Source organism: Monodon monoceros, unplaced genomic scaffold (assembly GCF_005190385.1).
Source record: "Monodon monoceros isolate NGI ecotype Baffin Bay Population unplaced genomic scaffold, NGI_Narwhal_1 Super_Scaffold_7, whole genome shotgun sequence".
Classification (NCBI taxonomy): Eukaryota; Metazoa; Chordata; class Mammalia; order Artiodactyla; family Monodontidae; genus Monodon; species Monodon monoceros.
Window position 1 is genome coordinate 97,708,294 of NW_021703784.1, and position 18,796 is coordinate 97,727,089.

The following is an 18,796-nucleotide window of genomic DNA, read 5'->3' on the forward strand; positions in this document are numbered from 1 at the left end:
AATACACCGACACAAAAACCTGGGCTACAAAACAGATGAGGGAGATTGTTCTCATCTCAAAAGAGTTTACCACGGTATTTCTTTAGAAAGTGACTCTGGGGTTCTGAGGATGATGTGATTTACAAAATGAGAGAGGCGAGTTTTCAAAAGCAACGTCTGTTTGTGTAAGGTAGGGACACTAAAAGTACAGATTCCCAGGCCCCATCCCTGGGGAGCCTCATTTGATGGGGCTGGGGTGGCCCTGGGCAGCAGAATTGTGCAATAGGAGCCTCAGATGACAGTACTGCAAACCAAGGCTGAGGACCACTGGAAGGAAGGCTACACCTGCATTCAGCCCTCATCCCCGGGGGGTGCCACTTGAGCAGACCCAGCAACCGACAGACATGTGGGGGGTGGCATGGTGTCCCATTCCCAGGAGGATGTTGAAAAAATAGGAAGTAATTGGGGGGAGGGTCTCCCAGCCAAGTGTTTCCAGCTGTGGTTGCTCATTGGGGACACCTGGTTAGGTTTTAGAATCTTGCCCATCCCCCAGCCACCTGGTGGTTAATAGATAACTAATAAGGACCTACCGTATAGCACAGGGAACTCTACTCAGTACTCTGTAATGACCTATATGGGAAAAGAAGCTAAAAAAGAGTGGAGACATGTATACGTACAACTGATTCACTTTGCTATACACCTGAAACTAACACAACACTGTAAATCAACTACACTCCAGTAAAAAACCAAAAAACGCTCCTGAGGTGATTGGGTAAGAGCCAGGGTAGGACTCAGGGTACCATATTTATGACAAAACTGCTGGTAATGGTTTGCTTTCTCTCCTTCCCCTGCAGGAGACTTCTCTGTGCCCTCCCCCTTCATCCTGGAGAGGTGACCCCAGGCTCTGAAATACTAACTAATACAGATGATAAGAATGTGTATAGTGTGTACCAACCGCGGCGGAAGACTCTTACATCACCTCTTCTTACTGAATCCTGACAACAGCAGGGAGAGGCAGTTATCACCGCTCTCTAGCTGAGGAGACTGGCTCAGAGAGGTTAAGTCACATGTCCAAGATTGCACAGCAGTATGGACTCTCTCTGACTTGAAAGTTCACTCTTTCCACCAAAACAGGCCCACATCCCAAGACATTTTGAGACTTCTTCCTGCAAGCCAGTGAGGACTCAGCTGCCCTAGGCGAGGAGTATGCAAATCACACTAACGATAGTAACTACCCTGCTCCTTGTACTGTATGCTTTGCCCTCCTCTACTCCCTACAACATCCTGATGAGGCAGGCACTACCATGCTCCAACTTGGTTGGGGGCACAGAGAGATTACTGCCTCAATTCGCCTGTGACTAAGAGATGAGCCCGGAGTTCGAACCCAAGTCAGCGCCCAGCCACCATGAGTGCCCTTCCAGCTGCCCTCACTGTCACACTCAGATCCGGGGCTTCACTAGCCACACCCCTGGTCCTGCCTGGAGGTGGAAGGGGGGCTGAGCTGCCTCCCTTGCTCTTCTCACAGTGGAAGCGGGTCCCTCAAGCCCTGCCCCTTGGCGGGACCCAGGCAGCCCTGCAAGCTCCACTCAGGCCCGCTGAGAATCTGGCTTCCCGACCCAGATCCAGTTTTCCCCTGGCGCTCCTTCCTTCTCCTCCTACCAGCCCCACTCCCTTTTAACCTCAGTTTTTGCATCTGTAGAATGGGACCATGAGACACACCTATGTTACGGGGTTCCAGGGAAGGTTAAGGGGGGGTTTACATCACTTTCGTGGTCCTGCTCTGTGGCCTGGCGCCTGCCACTGCTGGCCATGGACTGAGAGCCTGGGCATGCAGTCCCTGCCATGACCACTTGCCCCTCCACATTCCTTCTAAAGTTGGGGTGGAGACCCTGGTGACTGGAGCCCAGGTGGCCCCAGCCTCACGTGAGGCTGGTCACTTGGATCTTGGTTCCCAAACAAGGTAGTCTTGGATGAGAGGCCCAAGCTGGGCCAGTGGACTTCACCTCAGAAGTGGGCAGTGGCTCTGTGCCCACCCCCAGCCTTCCCAAACCACAGCCCTGAGCCTTAATTAACCAGCTGGGGCGGGGCCTCGATCTGTTTCCATGGCAACCAGGCTAGCCACCCCCACCAAGGGCTGGAGGAGGTGCTGCCTGAGCCCCAGCTCTGGCAGAAGTAAGCAGGGCAGGAGTAACTCAGATGGGGATGCGGCCCAGCCCCCTCTCTGACCCTGTCCCCTTGGTCCCTTTGTCTGTAAGGCTTCGGGTGCCCGACTCCTGTTTCTCCACGCCTGGGGCAGGGAGTTCAGCCGATCGTTTACTTCTGCCCTGTCCATCTTCATCATCACTATTAATGCCAGTGACCCAGCTTTGGCCTAGGGCTCGGCAATTAGACCCTGCCTGCCCACCTCTGAGCATCTGCTGAGCACGTGAGAGGGCGCTGGGGCCTGCACTTCCTCCTTCTGCCTGCGGCTCTTCCCCCCCCCCCCCCCGCCCCCAACCGGGGGGCAGCAAGGGGTAGGCAAGCTGGCTGGGAAAGGGCCGTCCCTTCTGGGAACCTGGCTACCGGGAAGCTGTAGCCAATTAAGAGGCTGCACAGAGAGGCAGGATGGACTGTGGCGATGGCCCGTCCAGAGGAGAGGATGGCTGGGCTGATCTACATGGATGGGGGAAGACAGAGAGGAGGTGGTGCAGGACCAGGCACTCAGGGCCCAGGGGGCAGGGAGAGGGGAGAGGTGGGGAGGCCCAAGGGAGACCAGATCTGGAACGTGGAAAATCTGATGCTCTAATCTGCACCCGAGAGAAACGCAGATTTGGGCCGTAGCGGGCCTGCTGACTGGGAATCTGCATTTTAACAGATCCCCCAGTGATTCGCGTGCCTATCACAACTTGAGAGGCGCTGGGCTAGAAAAGAAGAGTGTGGATGGATGGTTAGAGCCGGCCGAGCCCTGAATGGCAGGAGGGTGGGGCCTGGGGGCTCCGGGGGCCCCGGGGAGGCTGGGGGCTGCGGTGTCAGAGCAGTGGGCGAGGGTCCTCTGAACTGAATGACGTCAGGTCTGGCAAGGGCCTGAGAGCCCACCGAGCCCCCTTCCCTCCCTCTTTGGGAGGAAGGGGGGAGACAGGGAGGAGGGAAGGGGGAAGAGGAAGCGGGGCCCAGGTCCCAGTAGGAACCTAGCAGGCACCGGGTTCCCACCCTCACGTCCTCGCCGAGCCTTCCTGGAAACTCTGGGCTGCCAAGCCTGTGACTGACTTCCGCCTGAAATCTCCAGCTGCCAAACCACAGTGTGCTCTATCGCCCTGGGGCCTTGGTCCCTCCAGGAGCTCTTTGGAAAGTACAGATGAGGCAAATGGCTGTGACTCACTGCTGCCACCAGGGGGCGCCATGTGAAGCCACAACCTCTCCCGTGGTGAAAACACCCCAGATCCCTAAGACAGGGATCCCGGGAGGCTGGGGTGTGGACAGGAGAACCCCAGCACAGCTGTTCCCTCATAGGAACTAGGACCAGAGGGGTTCTGCTCTCCTGTTCTCTTTGGGCCTCAGCTGGCTCCCCAGCCATGGGGATTGGGGATGGTCCCTGGGAAGGGGATATGAGACCCGCTCCACTGGGAGCGCCACCCGAGACCGCTACTCAGTGGGATGCCACCCCAAGAGAGGGGACACCTTCCGCCTCCAAGCCCTCGCTCCACTAGCCTTTCCTTCTAGGATCACATAGCAGGTTTCTTGGGCCCCTGCTCAATCCAGAGACTGGAGGAGGATGGGAATTCTTAGTCTCTCTTGACAGATGACCATGCTGGTTCCCCTGCGTGACTCCCACGCTGTCACCAATCTCCACACCTGCCCCTCCCCCTGCCCCGGGCCTCCTGCCCTTCTCACCATGAGCATCTCACTGGTGAGGGAGTTGACGAGATCTGAGACGGAGGAGTGAGGCTCGGTCCGGCGGTCAGACTCATCGTGGGGCGTCTGGCCCGGCACTGGGGCTGTGTTCACTGCCTTCCCTCCGGTAGGCAACCTGGGGGTGGGAGGAATCCGAATGAGCATGGACCTAGAGGTGGGCTGGGCTGGGCGCCACGGGTCTGGGTGGCAGCAGAACCTTCCGAGACCCAAGGAGCTGCCACCTCCTGCGGGCCAGCAGGAACTACGCTTTTGTCCATGGGGGCAGGGCCGTCCCCCTCGCCTCTGCCCCAGCGTGATCCGGCTTTGACTTCCCCTGGCAGGTGCCTTTTCGGCCAGTGTTCCCACTCCTGCTGTTTCCCAGAAAATCCCCTACCCTTCAGCCCCTGCTTGCATGGTGGTCTCTGAGCATCCTCCCTCCCCAGAGGCTCCATCCATCCCTGCTTGCCCCAGCCTGGGAGGCCGGCGGGGAGGCTCCCAAGACGGCGTGTCCTCTCTCCGCGTCATTACCCTAGGCAAACACGCCCAGAGCACCTGTCTCCTGGAGGCCCCACCTGTTTGCTCAGGCTCAGCGGGAACACAGGTGCCCTTTAGACACGAGACTGACCAGGTGAGCTCAGGACCACTGTCCGCACAGCTCTGTCCAGTAGAACTTTCTATGTCCACCCATGGTTATTGAGCATTTGAAATGTGGCCAGTATGACTGAGAACTGAATTTTCACGGTTGTTTGACTTAAACTAACTTAGATTTAAATAGTCACCTATTGGACAGGGCAAATCTACACCCCTTGCCCAAACCCGACCCTTCTCCCACTCTGAGGACTACGCATTTGATAAGGCTCTCGCCCAGGGTCAGAGAAAGACGGGGTCCCACCGAAAACCCCCGGATCTGACAGCTCCACTTCAGGCCTTGTGTGCACCCCGGCTCCACACTGCCCCCGGCAAGCTGGGCTCTCTGGCCCGGAGGCTGGGTGGTCAGCCCAGTCTCCGTCTAGCTGGGGTTCAGGAAGGGGGCATTAAAAGCCTGCCCAGGGACCAGGCTGGAACACCCCATGAGGAGGAGAGATGGGGGCAGGCAGCGAGGAAGACGGGGTGATGGGAGCACAGGGCTCGGGATGGGCTACAATAGAACAGCTTCGAGAGTACCAGAGCCACAGACTCAGAGACACACACAGGCTGGACACAAGCCGTGGCCCTCGGAATGGACCAGCCGCCAGCACACGGTTGACTATGACAGGCAGACAGACATGCACAGGATATGCCAGGCCCTGGAGGAGAGACACTAGGACCCAACAGCAGGGTGTGCACACGCTCACACACACACACACACACACACACACACACACACACACACGAGTGCACACAAGCCTGACAGACACCCAGGGCAACACAGAGAGAATGGCAGGGGCAACCAGGCAGGTCAACCAGAGCAGCAAGATGACAGACATACAGCGATGTGCACACTTAGATCCTGAGAGGACACACATTCAGGGAGGCCCCGGCATGCCAAGGTGCGCGTGTGAATTGGGAAACGCTGAAACAAAAAAGCAGGGAGCAGTTTCAGGGACAGACGCTCTGAGAATTAGAGGCACGGCGCACCTGCTGTGAGGGCCTGGCCTTGCCCGGACGACACGGAAACGCCCCACCCCACCCGGGAGGCGCGGGGCGCCCTCCCAGAGGTGCGGCCAGAGCAGAGCACGCGCACATATACACACACGGACACGTGCTCACACAGACAGGCACGGGGAGGAGGAGACTGAAATAGCTGGAGAGGTAAAGTCAGGTTAAAAATAGAGTGGGTGAGGAGGAGAGAGCCGAGATTGACTGCTGAAGGTATGAGAAAGTCGGAGTTATTTTGGCCACACCACAGCGTCAGCACAGCTGCAAAGCAGCCTGGGAAGAGATGGTCAGCGCCACTGAAGCTATCGGAGGTCACAGGACAGAAGGAGACAGAGAGACAGGAGCACAGAGGCAGAGGGAGAGGCGGAGGGCCCGTCACTGGCCCAGGGACATCCCTGTGAGGAGCAGATGGGAGGAAGGAGACGGGGAGGGAGGGAGAGAGAGAGAGGCCGAGAAAGGTTAGTCGGAGGCGAGTGAAGAGGCTGCGGGGCGGACGAGGGGACAAGGAGGAGAGTAGAGGCAGAGAGGAGGCGGGGGACACACACCGGGACAGAAGAAACATGGTGGCTTCGGAGCGAGGGCAGCGTGGGGGTGGCCAGGTCCCGCCCGGCCCCGCCTCCGACTCCGGTGGGGGTGGGGCCACGGGGGAAACCATTCGGATCCCAAGGAGCAAGGGTGAGAGGGTGGCTGAGAGCATGAGGTGCGCATGGGTGCAGGGCAGCATGGGCGAGGTGGAACGGGCACAGCAGGGCGTGGGAGCCAGGGGCGGCCTTGGCCTCCTTCCCTCCCTCCTGGGCCCAGCAGCATTCCGAAGTTTTTGGGGCCCCGGCGCTGAGGCCCAGGGGCTTGGGGGATCCCGGATGCGGGGCTTCAGGGCCACCAAGGACCCTGGGAGTGGGGTCAGCGACTTGCTAGATGCACCCCACCTTGCTTGGGACCTGGAGTGGCCACTCCTCCTCCCAGGGCCCTCCTGTCTCCCAGGAGCCTGCTGCTAACAGACCTCGGGGGCAGAATGTCCTCCCCAACAACAGCCAAGGGCCACCCACCCGTTACCCCGGTGACATCCGGCCAAGGGGTCAGCTGGGTGGAGAAGGGGGCACTGGGGCCGAAGGGCAGACCCTCGGTCTGGAGGCAGAAGCTGAGGAGGAAGGGACAGCTGGCCCAAGCCCACCATTCCAAGATTCATGCAGCCAGGAACCCAGAGGGGTGGAGCCCTAAAGCGCCTTGTGGGTGGTGCTAACGTCAAGCTTGGGGATGGGAGAGTGCCGGGCAGGAAGCACCCTTGCAGCGGCCGATCACCTGGGAAACCCCCCAAGAGCCTCGAGAAATGAGCTTCCAGGATGGGGTGGGCGTGACCGGGTGGGAATGGCCTGTGTCCACTGGGAAAGTCGGGCTGGGTTGGGGCGTGGGCCCAGGGCCTCCAGCTCCACACGCACCTTTCCCAGGGAGGCAGGGGACGACTGATGTAATGATCAGAAGGGGTGAGTGTGTTATATGGAGTGAGACCTAAGTGGCAAGGAGGTAAAAATAGGCTGTAGGTGAAAATGGAGCCAGTTCATTAACACATGGGTGACATGAAATCTCGTTTCCAGCCTGCATCTGCTCCCTCACGCTTCACACCCTTCTCGACAAGGGGGTCCTTAGCAGGTTTTCAGAGGGCTGCAGCCCTGCTCCTGCAGCCTCTGGCCCATGGCCCCTGGCCCTCTCCCCGTGGCCCTCTGGCCCGCCTGCAGCCCAGCTCTGAGCCCTGAGCTCAGGAAGCCAGGACCCCGGTGGCTCCAGTGGGTTGGAGGTGGCAGACTCCGTTCCTCCCGCACCCCAGGACTTGGGCTCAGGGTGTGACACCATCTGTACCACTGAGTGAAAGAGCTGGTCCCACTCTCCCCTCCCACTCTCTGGGGACTTCTGGCTTTGTCCACCATGGACAAGCAACTGTGAACTCGGGATGGGAAGAAAATAAGAGAGTTGGTTTCCAGAAGCCACCAGACGGACAGGCAAGTCAGCTAACTCGGCCTGTCCTCCCCTAACACACAGGCCCCTGGCAGCAGCCCGGGACAGTCCCTTCCTGCACCTTCAGGCCTCTTAATAAGCAAGCGTCAGGGTCTCCGCCTGGCTGACAGGCTCTGACAAGTGCCCCAGTCCGAGGGTCTGCTCCCTCATTAGAGGCTTAGCATGTCCGAGCTCGAAGGGGTCACCCTGTCCAATCCTTCATTGGACAGGTGAGGAAGCAGAGGCCCAGAGAAGGGCTGTGACTTGCCCAAGGTTGCAGAACGAGGCTCTGGTAGCAGAGCTACAAGGAGGCAACCTGGCTGCCAGGCCACACTCTCCTGTAGGCCTTTTCTGATGAAAAGCACACCTGACCAAGGTGATGAGCCCTCCTCCCACGATCACAGGTGTGTGGCTGGCCCAGCCCAAGGCCAGGTGCAGGATCATCCCACCTTAGTGATGCTGCCTGAACCCTGGGACCTCTGATCTTTCCCCGTCCCCTTCTCCGTGAGAGCGCTTCTAATGGGGGCATCCGAAGATGCCTCCCTGCATTCCTGGTGGCCAGGGCCACGGATGGTTGAATGCCCAGGCCTCGGCTCAGCCTGTGCTGTGGCCACACAGGCTACTCCTGAGGGCCAGCAGCAGGGTTCCCGGTGACAGAGGGCCTGACCAGCACCTGCCGGCTGCTCTCACCCCCCACCCCCCACCCCCTATCCCATTTCCTCCTCCTGGTACCTCGGGCTAAGGGGCTGCCTTTCTGGTCACCAGGCCTCTCCCAGGCCCCAGACCCTTCCCACCAGGGGCTCCTCTTCCATCAGCCGAGAGCAGGCATATCACATCTCTGCAGGGGTGTGTGTGTGTGTGTGACCATCACCCCAGCGGGACCTCCAGGCAAGAGGGAGGTTGAGGTGGCGGGGATGAGGGAGAACAGGCTGGCACCCCTTCCCTAACATCCCCGCCGCCCACCAACCACCGGAGAAACTGGGATTTCTGGGTCGGGGTGGGGCAGAGATGAAAGATGAGGGTGCAGCAGGAGCCAAGCGGGAAGATGGGGCAGAAAGGCTGGCTTGCTCCGGGCGAGGGCAGGCATGCCCGGGGAGCAGGCTTGATCCAGAATGGCCCCAGGACAGCCACACGGGCCTCAGACCCGAGGGACACCACCAGGGTGGCCTGTGTGAGGGCACCGGCTGGGGAGGGGGCTGTCCTGCTCCAGCATCCGCTGAAGGCGCCGCCGCCTCGTCCAGCGACCGGCGGTCGAGGCTGGTGGCCTCTCCACGCCTCCTTCTCTGCTGCCGCCGCCGCAGGCCCTCGCCTGTGCTCGTACCTCTTGTCCCCCTGAGCGTTCTGGTTCTGCTGGGTTCCTGGGTTTTGCAGGTCAGGGATATTGGCAAAGTCATCCTGTTCCGAAAGCCCTAAGACCAAGGATAGCACCACCATCCGGCCTTCCCTGCCAGGGGTGGGCAGCCCACCAGCCAGGGTGAAAGGAGGAGGCCCCAGGGGCCGAGGCGGGGAGGGGAAGGAGAGAGAGACAGAGACAGAGACAGAGACAAAGAGAGAGAAGAAACAAGTGTAAGAAACTGGCCCTGCAGAAGAGAAACCAAACTTCAGCACTGTCAACAGTTGTAGAGCAGAACAGGAGGCGGCAGGGGTGAGGGGAGGTGTCCACGGCCTGAGATCCAGCTAGCCACGGGGAAGGGGCTGGGCAGAGGCCTGCGAGGTGGCCCGCGACTGGGACGTCCCCAGGAAACACACGGGGAAGGCTGCGGGGAGTGGGGCCCAGGCCCTGGGACATGGTCCCTTTCCAAGGTTGGTTCACCTCTGGCTGAACAAAGGCCAGGGGCTACTCGCTCAGACCATCTGGGCCCCTGGGAGAAGAGGGAGGGCTGTGCTGTCATCTTGGGGACCGTGCGGGTAGGTTTGGGCTCCCAGGCGGGAGGTTCTCAGAAGGTTTGGAAATCCAATGGGCACTGCACCCAGTTAAGCCCCTCATAAAGACATCTCTGGGTCCTTTGGTCAGCCAGGTGTGCTTGATGCCAGGAGGGAGGTCTCAGGAGCTCCCTCCCCCAGGTCCCTGGACACACGGCCCGTTGGAGGATAAGGCGAGTCTCTTCCGGCGTATGGTGTGCTGGCTGTCGCGGGCCTTCTCCTGCGTCCCCCTTCCTGGAGATCCGGGGAGTAACCACCGAGGCTTTTGGGGCCAGTTCAGGGGCCTCTCCTTAGAGAAGCAGTCCAGAAGTCATCAAAAGGCAAAGGCGGGGGCTTCCCTGGTGGCGCAGTGGTTGAGAGTCCGCCTGCCGATGCAGGGGACACGGGTTCGTGCCCCGGTCTGGGAAGATCCCACATGCCGCGGAGCAGCTGGGTCCGTGAGCCATGGCCGCTGAGCCTGCGCGTCCGGAGCCTGTGCTCCGCAACGGAAGAGGCCACAGCAGTGAGAGGCCCGCGAACCGCAAAAAAAAAAAAAAAGGCAAAGGCGGAGAGAGAGAAAGCTGGCAAGATCTGGAGCCGTCCCGGGAGGACTCGAGGTAGCCTGTGTCTGCGGTGAGGACAGTCTGGAGGAGGCTAGAGGGATCCTGCTCTGAGGGAGGCTCAGTCCAGGTGGACGTGGAGTCGCCATGTGGGCAGCAGTGTGCGGCCAGAGGTCACGGTGAGACGTCTCTAGTGTGAGGCTCTGTCGGAGAACCGCTGGGCAACTGCAGGGCTGCCTGCACTTTCCGGGGGTGAAAAGTGACCCTCTGCCTCTCAAAACAATCTGAGTTGGTGGGTGTTTTCTGGGTGCTTTGCTGAGCTCCTCCAGTGTTGAGCTCTCATCTGAACAAGGGGAGAGGGGATTCTTGGATGGGGCAGACATGAAAGCATGTCTCAGGAAGGGCCAAGGGAAAGATGGTAAGCCTGATGGAAGGTTCTGGAAGGTGGGAGATCCTGGGTTAGGAAGTCTACGACTTCAACCACCATCCAAGAGGGTGAGGTTCAGAGAGGAACCGCTAGCTATGGCTGTTTTCCAGAGAAGTTGTCAAAAAGGGAACTCTACCAGTGAGAAGTGACAAGCGAGGGGAGGGGCGGAGGTCCGGGGGTCTTGGAAAATGGGAGATGGCCGTGGGGGCCGAGGAGGCGCCGAAGCTAGATGGACGCTGCCTCGTCTTCGCATCTTTCTCCTGGGCACGGTTGCTCCAGGCTGACACTTGCAGCCACATCTAACTTTGGGGAAACAACTCCCCCCTTCCCTCAGGACGAATCCTCATTTTCTTTGTTCCCTGCCCACCGGTACTGTTTCAGAGTTGGTAAAATTCCATCTGGCTCCTCGGGAGCTGGTTGTGCTGGGGGAAGGCAAACCCGACGGAAACAGCAGGTTTTCCCCTGGTTAATTCATTTTCTGGATATTCCTTGTGCTCTTCTTAAAAACAAAACGGCTCCTCTGCATAAGTCCCCGATTTGTCGTTCTCCGTGGCATCACGGGGCGCAGGGCCAAGAATGAAGGGCAAGAGGTGGAGATTTGGGGGAGAAGCTAGTGGTGTTGGGAGGAGCCACATCCACGAAGCAGGAGGAATGCCTTCTCCCTGCAAAGGGGGGTGGGATCCCGGGGGCGCCTGGTTAGCCTTCTCACCCCGACTCTGTACCTGGGCCACCAGCATTTGGGGCAAGAGAAGGGCGTCAGAAGCACGCCAGCGAAGCTGTAAGGCAGGGGTCGGGGGCCGGCCAACTACAGCTGGTGCCCTGTTTTTATACAGCCCACAGGCTAAGAATGGTTTGTACATTTTTAAAGGATTGTTTAAAAAAAAAATGTGATCGAGACCACATGTGTCCCTCAGAGCCTAAATTGTTTATAATCTGGTCCTTTACAGAAAAAGTTTGCTGACCCCTGCTGTGAGGGACTACAAGTGGAAGAGGCGGGGGGGTGAGGAGAGCTCTGGGGGTGGCCAGCAGGTGAGGGGCATGAAAGCTGCGGTGGGCAGAAGAAGCGCAGACCAAGGTGCTGGTGCTGAGTGCTGCTCATCAAATCTTCGCCGGCTAGAGAGGCGGGGAGAGTGGGTTCCCTGGGGGCTTCCTGCCGCTGGTTCTCTTCCCAGAGCCCGGGCATAGCCCGTGCCCCCATGTGATGGCTGCTAGAATGCAAGGCAGGGGGACGGCTGTGCAGAGAGCAGCCTGCAGTCAGGAGGAGAGGGTTGCAGGCTTCTGGCTGGTTCTCGGCTCTGTTCAATTCCCACCACTCTCCTAATCCACGCTGGTGCCACGGCATCCGTCCCAGGGCAAACCGCCTCCTGGAGGCCAGGAGGCTCTGCTGGGCATCTTGTCTCATGCAGGCATCCAGCTGGATTCCCAAGGGTCCTTGGGTGGGGGGAAGCCCCAACAGATGCGCTGCCCGGTCTTGCCAAGTAGAGTCACAGGCAGCATGTCCTGCCTGGCCAGGGCCATAGGCCACTTGCATGGGAAGCTGGCATGGTGGGGTGTCTTCCATTGGGGTGCTCCTTCCAGGGGCAGCACTCGCGACCGCCCTTTCGGGCTGGGATCTCAGCCAGAGAGGCAGGATGCTCTGAGGACTTGTTCGCCTTCAGAATCCCCACATCTTGCCAATGAGCTGGGCCTTCACCTTGGCCTTCCCCTTCCTCCTCCCTTTCTCCTCTCCCAGGCTTAGTGCGCTGGTCTCCTGCTCCATGAAAAGTGCTCCCAGGAAAGACCTGGGTGATGAGAATAATCCCCAGAGCCTGGAAGGAAGGTCACGTTAGGCCAGAGGAAGGAGGTGATGTCAGGGACTGAAGCCCAGGCCTGCCCTGGGCTCTGAGAGCGAGTGTAGATGCTCAGAGGGACACGAGGAAATGGGCACTCTGGGCAGGGCTCTACCAGTGAGGGCGAGGCAAGGGGGGCACACGGTGGGGGGCTGGGGGGACACACACAGCAGAGGGGAACGGCTAAGGCCAGACACCGATGGTGTCTTGTTACTTCTCTGACTTGTACACGTGAAAGAGGGCTCTGATTCAGAAACATTTTCTAAAGCTTCGGGGGAACATCGGAGGTTTGTCCTCAGGGAATGGGTCATGGTGGGAGCCAGGGAGAGAGCTGGAGGGCAGGTGGCTACAGAAGGTCAGAGAGGCAGAGGACAGGGCCCACAGCAGGGACAGGGGAAGTGGGAGGGAGGGAGGGAGGGAGGAAGTGGCAGCAAGAAGGTGAGCAGAGTTGGGTTACAGGGCAGAAGGAAACTGGAGGGGAGGAGGCGAGTCCTGACCCATGGAGTGAAGGAGGCCAGGTTTGGGAGGGGAGGAGAGAGGTCACAGGAGAGCAGGGAGGGGAGGGAGGCCAGGAGAGCCTGGGACTGGCTGGGAAGGGGAGAGACAGATGCGGGGACCTCAGCAACATCCCCTAGTGTCTCCACTGACTTTCAGGGAGGAACTTCTCCAAGCCCTGGGGGCACCGAGCGGGGCTGGAGTCCTCAGAGGGGTGGCTCAGATACAAGTCCTTCCACAGGGGGCTTTAGGCACGAGCCGCAAGCCACAGGAGGTGGGGGAGGGGGCAGCGGACTCTGCTGGGCACCCTGCCTCGTAGACGGAGGGCTAAGATCATTCTGGGCCAGCCACTCCCAAGGAGACAGGGAGGAAAGAGGCTGGGTCGGGGAGGGGGGCGGGCCGGACCACTCAAGGGGGGGACTTACAGGAAGGATTTCATGTCCAAGCCTCGGTTTCGAATCTGCCCCACCACGTGGTCCCAGCTGCCTGGGTTGGAGCGGCTGCGGCCGCCGGCCGGCCGGTACTTGGAGCCGGCCGAGGAGCCCTGCCGAGCCTGGCCCCGGCCGTAGGCCCGAGAGTTGGGGCCCGGCACGGAGGCCGCGTGGGCCTGCAGCTGGCCCAGGCTCTGGCTGGTGGTGGGCTGGCTGGCCTGCCGGCCCCGCTGGTGCTGGCTCAGCGGCTGTTGCAGGCTCTGTTGCCGCATCAGAGTGCAGGGTCGCTGGCATTTCGGCTCTCCCGTGGAGCTGGGGATAGACTCAAGGGTAGTGGTCGTGGACAGGGTGGAGTCCTCGAAACTTGGGGCGGGTGGAGGAGAGGAGAGAAAGGAGAAGCAGGTGAAGGGATCACAGTGGAGGAGAAAGAAGCCTAGGGCCAGGACGAGGAGGCCCCAGTAAGGGGCGCGCTCTGCCGGCCCTCGCCGGGCCTCCATCGGAGTTGTCGCCACTGCCGTCGTCGCTGCCACCCCCTCAGCCAGGCGGCCGCTGAGCCCCGCGCCCACCCTGAGGCCCCCAGGCCGGCCCCGCCCAGCAGCCCCCCCCCCCCCCGCCCTGGCCCTGGCTCAGCTAGTGCCCAATACCTCCTGTCTGACGGTCTGGGTGGGGCCGCGGGAGCTGCGGAGGCTGCGTGGTGAAGGCAGGTCCCAGGGCCCTGTGGCTGCCTGTCATGTTGGCCTGGGACAGGGTGGAGGGAGCTGGGCCACCCCCTCCCGTCGTCTCACTGGGGGACCCCGGGAAAGTCTGCCTCTGCGTTCTAAGTACTACTGGCGTTTGGAGACGCGAGGAAATCCAGGCCAGCGCAGAGCTGGCCTAGTAATGCGTGGTGAGTCAGCGGAAGCCAAGGATTCTCATGCTTTGTCCTCAGACGCTGGGGCGCGTCCTCGGGCTCCCGGACCTCTGCCCTGTGGCTGGCGCTGACTCAGGGTTCAGGCTCTGGGGCAGATCTTTGCCCTCCTTCTGGGGTTCCTTGTTTCTGAGGCTTAGGGTCAATTCCCGGGATCTTGGGAATGACTCCCAGTCAGAGGATGGGACGCAGGAATCCACTTGGCTGGCCACTTTACCACAGTTCTGACAAAGAACAGGGTAATTATCCTGTCCTCTGTGCACCTGTAAGATGGCACCTGCCTCATGGGCCACCAGCATCTCTGAAACACGCTGGGAACAGGGCAAGGACAGACAGGAGACAGGACACGGCTCATCAGAGGTGGTCTGGGGTCAGAGAGACCCAGGGTTCAAAGCCCATCTCTGCTGCTTCTTAACTGTGGGACTTTGGAAAAGGGAGTCCACCTCTCAGTTTCCTCTTCTGTAAAACGGGGTAAAAATTCCTGAGTTGCCTCCATCACACGGTTGCCATGGGGACCAATGAGGTCAGGCCCAGGGAAGCATGCTCCCTTGACAGTGGAAGCTGCAGATGTCTTAGGAGGTGGAGACAGGAGTCAGAGACCCCTGGCCTCCCCAGGCAACCTGCCTGCTTTGTCTCCTGGCCAGAGATTTCAGCACATTCAGGGCCACAGCCTCAGAGGGCCCAACCTCCATTTCTTCTGTTCCTTCCCTCCATCTTCCATTCCAGTTGTCTAGGGCAGGGGTTGGCAAGCTATGGCCTGTGGGCCAAATCTGGCCCGCCACTTGTTTTTGTAAATAAAGTTTTACCGGAATACAGCCATTGTCATTAATTTACATTCTGTCTGTGGCTGCTTTGGGGCTACAAGGCTGGGGTTGAGTAGTCATAAAAGAGAGTATGTGACTTGCAAAGCCTCTTCCCTATCAGGCCTTTTATAGAGATAGCTTGCCACCTCCTGGTCTAGGGCCACAGGATAGCCGTGGTACCCCCGAGCTGCCCGAGGGAGGCCCCAGGGCCCTTGGAGCCACTTTCACCACTACAACCAGACCTCAGCCTGGCTCACCCCCTGAGCCTATCCTGGGAATCAAAAGGACAACAGTTAGGCTGCCCCTGTGCGCTGAGAGAGAGAAAGAGACGAGAAGAGTGAGAGCAAAAGAGGGAGAGAAAGTCAGAGAATAGTAAAGAGAAAAAGAAAGAAAGAAAGGAAGGAAGGAAGGAAGGAAGGAAGGAAGAAAGAAGGAAAGAAAGAAAGAAGGAAAGAAAAGAAAAGAAGGAAAGAAAAGAAAAGAAGGAAAGAAGGAAGGAAGGAAGAAAGAGAGAAAAGCAAAACAGGGCTTTAGCTGGGGCCTTGGAAGGAGCAGCAGCCTTGCCTGGCTCAGGCCTGGAATCAGGGCGACCACCAGAGGCAGGTGCAGGCCTGGCTGGCCAGGGAGGCCCACAGCTCCCGGGGGGCAGGCCGAGGAAGCGGGTGGACGGCACCCGGGCAGCCGCCTCGTCCTCCGTGTTTGACCTCATTTTGGTTTTCTGTCACATCCCAAATTAGTCCAACTTACAGCCTCTCAGCCACAGGAAAGTAAAATCGGTTCCTCCAGGCCTGGAGCCAGTGGATGGCACGGAGGCCTCAGCCAGCCTGGAGTCTGTGGCCAAAGCAACCTGGCGTGGGTGGGGCACTGGGCCTGGCTCTCTGAGGGGGTGTGGGGCTTCCCTCTGGGGTTCTCCGGAGGCTCAGTGTCGGGGAGCAATCCGCTCGTGCTCCCTCAGGCCAACAAGCAAATGGGGTCTCAGCATGGTGGCCCTCGGTGGTCCCAATGGCGGGAACCACAGGCTTTCTAAAGAGAACCAGCCCAGCCGCTGAAAAGGGGTCAGGGCTGTTGGCCTTCTAAGTGAGAGGCTGCTCCATTAGCTGGGAACGAGGCAGTTCTAAAAGCTGAAAATGGAACCTATATCCCAATGGGTGAGAACGGTCATAGTTCAAAGGATTTAGAGCCCGGAAGGCTCAGCTATGGGGAAGTGGAAGGTTCTAAGAGCCAAGATGAGAATAAGGCTGCCCCATGGTGGGAGGGGAGAGCATACTGTCTGCTGCTCCCAGGGAGGGACTGACTGGCCAGCTCAGACAGTTATCAAAAAGGAAACAGCTCTTCTGTCTGATGTCCAGACCACCTTCGTCAGAAAAGAGAAGTTAGCTAGGGCTCAACAACCCAACCCCCAAGAACACACAATCCCAACAGCTGAGAGCGGGACCGCGCACTGACCAAGACTGGGACAGCCAATGGGGATGGCCGAGATGAGGACGAGCCAGTGGGGACATCCCGGCTGCTCGGGGCTGGCCTGTGGAACAGATGGTGTCACGGTGCAAGCAAGGCTGGGACAAGCCAATGGAGTCGCCTGAGAGTCAAAATGAATGGCTTAACCCCTGGGTCTAGAGCCATCTGCTGGCTGCAAGAGGGAAAGCCCGGTGGCAGATGCGTGGCAGAAAACAGGCTGAGAGTGGGCCAGCTCCCCAGGGATGGATGGTCCAATGGCTAACAGCTGCAGCCTGATGCCCATGGAGGCTGAGATGGAGCGGCCAATCAAAGAGGATGGGATGACCCAAGGACTGAAATGAAGCTGCCCCGGGGGCAGAAAATGGAATGACCTGGTCACCGGCAAAGAAAGCAACCGATGGGGCAGCCGGAGGCTGAGATGCACAGTGCATGGCTGTGTTAGTCGTGCCCGATGGCAAGGATGATGGGAGTCTCGTGAAGGGATGGGATGAGCCAGGGGCCGAGCACGGCACCTCTGGGGGCAGCAGTGGGCATGCCAGGGGTCCTGCTGTCCACACTGGCGGGGGCAGGCCTGAGCTCACGGCTCCGGCGGCCGTGGGGCCATCACTCACTTGGACAAGTTGAGCTTCCCGGCGGCCAGGTGGCTCTGCACCGTCCGCCAGCGGCCTCTCCCCGCCTTGCCGCCGCTGCCCGGCTCGCTGGGGGCAGCGCCGCCGCTTCTCAAGGCGTCCTCTCCGGGTGGCGGCACCAGCGCCGGCTTCTCCCCCAGCCGGCCTTCCCGCTCCACTGCCAGCCCCGCAGCGGCGGCCACTTTGGCGCCAGCCAGGAGGGTGCCACTGGAGGCACCACGAGGCAGCCGGTCCAGAGGGGCACCGGGGGTGGCGGTGGGGGGACAGAGGGCAGGCCACACGTGGGGGTGGGGATGGGGTGGTAAGAGGGGGAAAAACAACGACAGATAAAAGGAAGAAAGAGACAGTGAGAGAGGAGGAGGAGAGAGACAGACGGACAAGAGACGACAGAGAGAGAGGAGAGAGAGAGAGAGAGAGAGAGACATCAGCACTGCAGATGGGTCACCAGCGGAGCCTGCAGAGAGGAGAGAGGGGGCCGGGCGGGCTGGGGTCGGAGAACAACGCACCACGACAGTGGAGGGGGGCCCCTCCCCACCGCCTGGGGCTGGGGCGGCGGGGGTGGGGGGAGGACAGCCACCTCCAAGTCTATCCCACAGGACAACGAAGGGTTAACGACGGAGGAAGAGCGGGCTGTCCAGGCCAGGAGGCCCCAAGGCAGGGAGAGAGAGAAAGCCGTGTTAGTCAGAGTTCATCAGCACCACCACCATCACCGCCACCACCGCCACGACCACCGACCACCGACCACCGCCAGAGCAGCCAGGGCAGTGGCACACAGCAGGGAGGAGGAAGCGAGCCACACCGAGAGGGAGGGACCAAAAACGGGCAACCCCATCCTGACTGCACAGAGGGGGCCGGGGGCCACGGGGACCAGCTGGGGGCTAGCCCTGGGGGAGGGGACAGGGGAGGGGCAGGCAGGCCAGGGGGGTCAGGAGGGGTTGCTCGTCTCCATGGTCAGCCTGCCCATGGGGTGCGCGGGTGGGGAGGGGGGCAGGAGCAGGAGAAGTGAGGGGCCGGGTGGGATGGGGGGAAGGAGGGCGTGCGCGGATACTCGGATACTCGGTACATATGATCAAACCAGGTAAAGTCACTCACTTGAGGGACAGTCGTGGGTCGCCATAAGGGGCGTAGGGTGAAATGTTTAGAATAAACTCCTTGGGAGGGTAGGAGCTCCATTTCTGCTGCACTGTGCTCTCATTGTTATTCCAAAAGTCTCTGTCTAGATCACTGGAGGGGCAGAGAGAGAGGGGAGAAAACAGGGAGATACAAGAAGAAACAAGAACTGCAAGTCCTGTGCGGCGGGCAGAGGGGGAGGGTGGGGCGGGCCGGGGTCGGCTCCTGTGAGGGGAAGAGAGGCGGGTGGCACACGCACGGGCGCACGCGCACACACACACCCGCACACGCTCCAGGGCGGGAGAAGCTGCGTGCAAGGAGGCGAGCCGCAGGCGGGCAGACTGGAGCCTCGCACCCGGGAAGCTGGTGGAAGAGAGAAAGATGGTGAGAGAGGAGGGGAGGGGGAGGGGGGGGGGAGGGAGGGGGGGGGGAAGGGGGAGGGGGGGCCAGGGACACGGCCTGGGCTGGGATGGCGATGGCGTGGGGAGTGGGTGGAGGACAGGGTGCTGGCTTCTGGCTGGAGATTGCTGAAAGGTAGATCAAACCCTGCTGCCCACATGCTGGGCCTCAGTCTCCCTGCCTGTCGAACCCTAAGGCTGGCTGTAACCGCTGAGCCATCCGCTCTCCCATGCCGGGGTTGAGGCCCCAGTTCTGGAAGACCGGAAGTTCTCCCCCCTCCCAGCTACCTAACGGAGCCACTCTTGGGACAGGCCCAGCTCCCTGCCAGTCTCTCCTCCTCCCACTGGCCTGAGGTCCCCCTGGCCTCCTC

At 60.3% G+C, this 18,796-nt stretch overlaps 1 protein-coding gene across 8 annotated transcripts in view; it reads right to left on the minus strand.

Annotated features, from left to right (window-relative positions):
* SYT7 (synaptotagmin 7) overlaps positions 1-18,796 on the minus strand; it is a 58,783-nt gene that overhangs the window by 8,533 nt on the left and 31,454 nt on the right. For 2 of the 8 annotated variants that reach the window (XM_029207251.1, XM_029207255.1), the window contains exons 4-8: positions 18,010-18,141; positions 16,900-17,124; positions 13,115-13,483; positions 8,798-8,920; positions 3,850-3,985 (exon numbers count right to left, since the gene is read on the minus strand). In XM_029207251.1, the coding sequence (XP_029063084.1) occupies positions 3,850-3,985; positions 8,798-8,920; positions 13,115-13,483; positions 16,900-17,124; positions 18,010-18,141 (985 nt within the window). Of the gene's footprint in view, positions 1-3,849; positions 3,986-8,797; positions 8,921-13,114; positions 13,484-16,899; positions 17,372-18,009; positions 18,416-18,796 lie in introns of those variants that run through there. The other 6 variants (XM_029207252.1, XM_029207254.1, XM_029207253.1 and 3 more) reach the window with 6 other exon arrangements.